The sequence below is a fragment of the Melanaphis sacchari genome, unplaced genomic scaffold (assembly GCF_002803265.2).
Source record: "Melanaphis sacchari strain LSU unplaced genomic scaffold, SCAv2.0 Contig8_pilon_pilon, whole genome shotgun sequence".
NCBI lineage: Eukaryota > Metazoa > Arthropoda > Insecta > Hemiptera > Aphididae > Melanaphis > Melanaphis sacchari.
This window is the reverse complement of record NW_020271635.1, coordinates 5,815,216-5,820,338: the sequence shown is the minus strand read 5'-3', so window position 1 is coordinate 5,820,338 and position 5,123 is coordinate 5,815,216. Positions and strand designations below refer to the sequence as shown.

Here is a 5,123-nt window from a genome sequence, read left to right as displayed (position 1 = left end):
AATTTAAATTTGAAATACCTGTAAAAAAAATTGCTTTTATATTATTTCATAGATTTTATGATGGTTTTAATATGAATTACTTACTTAATCATGTATTTAATTTTAAAAACTGAATATAAAAAGAAAAGTTTGTATGAATTTCTAATTACAAAATCATTTGTATATTTTTGAAATGTTGACAAATTTTATCAAAATTTAAATTTGAACCGCTTATAAAATATTATTTTAACTACAGATTTTTGATATATTTTATCAGAGGAAATTTAGGAGTTTCGTTTTATACTTCCATGCATTTCTACCCAGCGAATAATTTTTAATGAATATTCATAGAAAAAAAACTAAAAATTGAAACTTCCTCATGCCTATAAATAGCTCAAAAAGATTTAAAATAGTTTTAAAATGTTATTATAAACATAAAATTGCAATTTAAGCATTTAGTAAAAATTTCATGTATCTACAGTTATTTGTTTTTTGAGTTATAAAAAAAAAAAAAAATCAATTTTGTCAATAATTCAATGAGCAGAAAAACACACATCGTTAATTGTTTGATATTTTTAACATTTATTAGAAAAATATACAATCTGTAGTATTAATTATGATAAGCATATGAACGAGGAAAAAAAATAATATATAGAGCATAAACACTTAAGTAGAGTAGCTACCTAACAGTAACACAGGCGACACACATCGTACGTAAAATCAATATATTCATCGCTTTGCTTTGAATCTAAAATTACACAAATAATAGTATTATATATGAAATAAACATTGCTTAATTCAGAATAGTTTTAAAAAAATTTTAATATTGAAATAGTTTTGTAGTTAAATATATATTATTACGCCATGTATAGATAAATATAACCCCATGATCAATTTTTGGCTTATTTAAGATAAAAGATAGATGTCGTTAAAATTTTAAGTATAATAAAATGAAAATTGTATACAAAAAGACATAAACGTATTTATATATCTACATATTACTACTTATGAGTTCATTATTAGTAAATATTTAATAATCTATATAAGTATTTTCAATATTATTGAATTGTTATGTTGTAGCGTGTTATTAAATCAATCTTTGCTTCAAGTGGCAATTAATGGTTAGTAAATATTGATAAAGCTACTATTATCTCATATATATCTTATTTAAACCAAATATAATTTTAAATTTATATGTATAAACAGTCATTATACACTTTTAATTTTATGCGTATTCATTTTTAATATGACGATCATAATATAATTTCATAATACCTAAATATGTTGTGTTCATATACCTATTGCCACTAGTACGTGGATAATATTTCATTGTATAATTTATTGAAGATTTTATAGAAAAATACGCGAGTTAAAAAAAAAAATCAGCACATTCAGTCCATTGACGGTTTCGATTAAATTACTCTATATTACTTATTTTTAATATGCATTCTGAATCGTTAATTGAATATATGCTCATAAACTATCGATGGGTGTTCGTGGTTTTCTTTCTTTTGCCGTGTACCGTGTTGGGTAAGATATGGTCGGTATTTGAAAAAAGTTTATGGTCACGTCATTCCGGACTGGTTCACGAAAAAAATCTTAGCAACATTCAACGCCAGGTGAGCATCTGATTCAAAATGATTTGTGCACGTACCCATGGACGTCCTCAGACATTTTTCTAAGGGGGGAGGGCAAAATTAATTTAAAAAATAAATAAAGATATTCTTATACAATTTATTTATAGTACATTATCATGTTTTATCATTATTACAATTAGTTATTATTATTAAAAACATTTTATTTATAGAAAATTATTATGTTTTGTCAGTATAACATTAATTATCAAAATTAGGAAACAAATTTAAAATTCTAAGGGGGGGGGGGCAAGTGCCCCGTATTGCCCCCCCCTAGGGACGCTCATGCACGTACCTATATAATATGGTACCTGTTGCAATTGTTCCGACCGTTTTATTTTCCAGATCCGACATCGAAATAAACATGCTCCCGATCAAGTTATGTGTACGGCTAGACCAAGTTGGAGGAGTATGACTATAGCTGACATGGCTTACAAAAAATACATGTTCAATATAAACGTCCACTTAGATGGAATAATTTTGATCGACACTGAGACTCGAGTAAGCAATCGCACCTATAGTAATACCAAGGTGATAATATTGTCCAATACGTAACACATAATAACATAAAATCCAATATTCATTTAAAGTAACCTATATTAATGTGACGTAAAGTATCATAGTCTGTTTTTTCTAACAACTATTATCATATAATAATATGCATTAGATAGTCAGAGTAGAACCGGGTATTACCATGGGGCGATTGATTCCTATTTTGATTGAATCCGGTTGGACGGTACCCGTGGCCTTGGATATGGAAGATCTAACTATCGGTAAATAGTTATAACAATTCAATATGTTTTTATTTCGGGAAAAATAATTTATAATTGATTTAAATATTTAGGCGGTCTGGTTATGGGAATTGGATTGGAATCGTCATCGCACAAATTCGGATTATTTCACGAATCATGTATACGTTATGAACTCATTACGGCCAATGGCGATTTGATTATATGCTCAAAGGTTCAGTTACAATTTATATTTGATTAAATAATCATTTTTTTTTTTTTTTTGTATAAACACCAACATAATTATTTATTTAATGTAATTAATGTAATTAATGTAATTGATGATTAAGCACAGTCAGTGAATACAGACGTTTTCGAGTCCGTACCACATTCGTATGGCACTTTGGGATTTTTAACAGCAGTCGATATTCAAATAATACCTGCGAAAAAGTATTTATAGGATTAATAATTTTGCCATTGTTTAATTATGAAACAGTTTTTGAATCATTTAGATATGTGAAACTCAAGTACCACCCAATTCATACTTTAGAAAAAATGGAATCCAGATTGATTGCGGAAATTAGTAATTTAGAACATAATGATTTTGTCGAGCTTTTAATATATAACAAAGACGAAGGAGTTTTGATGACTGGAAAAATGACAGACGGCTATAGAGACACTGAAGTAATAGTTAAAAAATTATTATTTATAATTATTATTATTTGGCTAAGTGTATTTTATTCATTTTACTTAGAAAAATGTGAACAGAATTGGTCGATATTATAAACCATGGTTTTTTAAACACGTTGAATCGTTCCTAATGACATGGAAAATTGGCGAGGAATATATTCCGCTAAAAGATTATTATTTTAGACATAATAAATCATTATTTTGGGAAATCCAGGTACCTAAAATGTTATGAAAAATTAATTGTATTTTTAATTAACGTATAGTTTATATGTTTAGGATATAATACCTTTCGGAAATCATCCAGTTTTTCGTTATCTACTAGGATGGTTGATGCCAGCAAAGGTAGCTTTATTGAAATTGACACAAACAGATACAATCAAACAGTTATATGATAAACATCATTTCATAGATGATTTCATATTACCAATTTCCAGTTTGAAAAAATCGGTTGAAAAATTTCATACAACTCTCAATGTAATTAACAATGTTTAATAATTATTACCATTAAAATTAATACACTGCTCAAATTGTGATTGATTAATTTTAGATTTATCCAATTTGGGTTTGTCCACTTGTTTTGCGTCCAGGAAAAGGTCTTATACATTCATACACAGCAGTAGACAATATGTACATTGATATTGGATTATATGGTGAACCTAAAGTCACTAAATATAACACGGCTATTTTAAGAGATTTAGAAATATTTGTACTTAAATTAAAAGGGTAAGACATAAAATAATTTTTTTAATTTAATTCAATTAAATTTAATTTTTTTTAGAAGTTTATAAAACTGTTATTAACAAACACAATTAAATATGATATTATTTATTCCTTTATTTTTTTTTTTTAGATTTAAGATGATGTATGTAGGTACATATTTAAATATAGATGAGTTCAAGACAATGTTTGATCATCGATTGTATGATCAAATAAGACAACATCTTGGGTGTAAATCAAACTTTCCAGAAGTGTATGACAAAGTAAATAGGGAAGTTAGAGTATAATATTATGTTTAAATTTATATTAAATAAAATTTTTTTTATAAAATCATGAACTTACGTATAATATATTATTATATTTTAACTACACATATTTTATAATACAAAATCTTTATTTCAACTTCAAATTAAGATAGTTACCAAAAGATAAGAAAGTGTTAATAAATATGAAAAATAAATAATTTATCAACATTAGGTCCGTCAATGATTTAAAATAACAATATATTGCAGTGAATATTTTTATTTATTTATTTTATTTTTGTTATTTATTAAAATACATACAATCTGTAATTTTTTTTTACAATAAACATGTTTAATATATATTATTTTTTTTTTTTTTATTGATAGAAATACGAGTGACATGATTAAAAGGAGTTACCCAGAAATAACACTTTTGACTTAATTTTGATCTGTTTTTATGTTTTGTTTATTGTTTGGTTTGTGATGTAGAATGGAGCTTTAACAATGATTTGTAATGAGATAGATTGAAAAGATTGTATTTTATAGATATTTTATTTTTTTTTGTTGCGTCCCATAAGTGAATATTTTTAATAGTAAAGTTTCCGTTGAAATGCTTACTCGCAAAAAAACAAGCACCTATTATTTTTGTTTCAGAAATGTTAGTTTACAGTGAATTTTAAATTTAATGCTTTACAATTATATTTTGCTTATAGTCTATATAATTATACTATTATACTTAATGTTATACAATCTTTAGTAATTACAGATTTAATAAAGATTTAATAATACTGAATTTGTATAGACTACGTAACAAATTAAATCATATTAAATTAAATGTTTAAATACATTTTTCAAACATGACATCTTTTTTTTTGCTTATCAAATACCACGATATCTTAATCGTTGAGTTAATATGATATAAAACAATAATAGCTATAACATACGACTTAACTTTTTAATTATAGTTATCTACTCTTATACATAGAATGAGATTAATCCGAAACGACAAAACGCTTAAAATAAAGTAGTATGGCTGTGTCGAATATGTATGCCGAGACGTATCAAGACGTAGTTTTTTATTTGATGTATCAAGCCAACCCGTCTTCCTATATCGTCGGTCTAAATCGCAAAGG

General features: G+C 25.7%; 1 protein-coding gene across 2 annotated transcripts; it reads left to right on the top strand.

Annotated features, from left to right (window-relative positions):
• Positions 1 to 1,202: 1,202 nt before the first annotated feature.
• On the top strand, positions 1,203 to 4,254 carry LOC112602616 (delta(24)-sterol reductase-like). Of its 2 annotated transcripts, none has more exons than XM_025350787.1 (10): positions 1,203 to 1,598; positions 1,959 to 2,114; positions 2,281 to 2,386; positions 2,458 to 2,576; positions 2,697 to 2,791; positions 2,854 to 3,025; positions 3,096 to 3,245; positions 3,308 to 3,505; positions 3,579 to 3,754; positions 3,882 to 4,254. In XM_025350787.1, the coding sequence occupies exons 1-10, from the start codon at positions 1,422 to 1,424 to the stop codon at positions 4,033 to 4,035; spliced, it is 1,503 nt and encodes a 500-aa protein (XP_025206572.1). In that variant the 5' UTR covers positions 1,203 to 1,421; the 3' UTR covers positions 4,036 to 4,254. The 2 variants fall into 2 exon arrangements, with proteins under 2 accessions (XP_025206572.1, XP_025206571.1); XM_025350786.1 differs by having other exon boundaries at positions 1,959 to 2,144.
• The last annotated feature ends 869 nt before the right edge of the window (positions 4,255 to 5,123 follow it).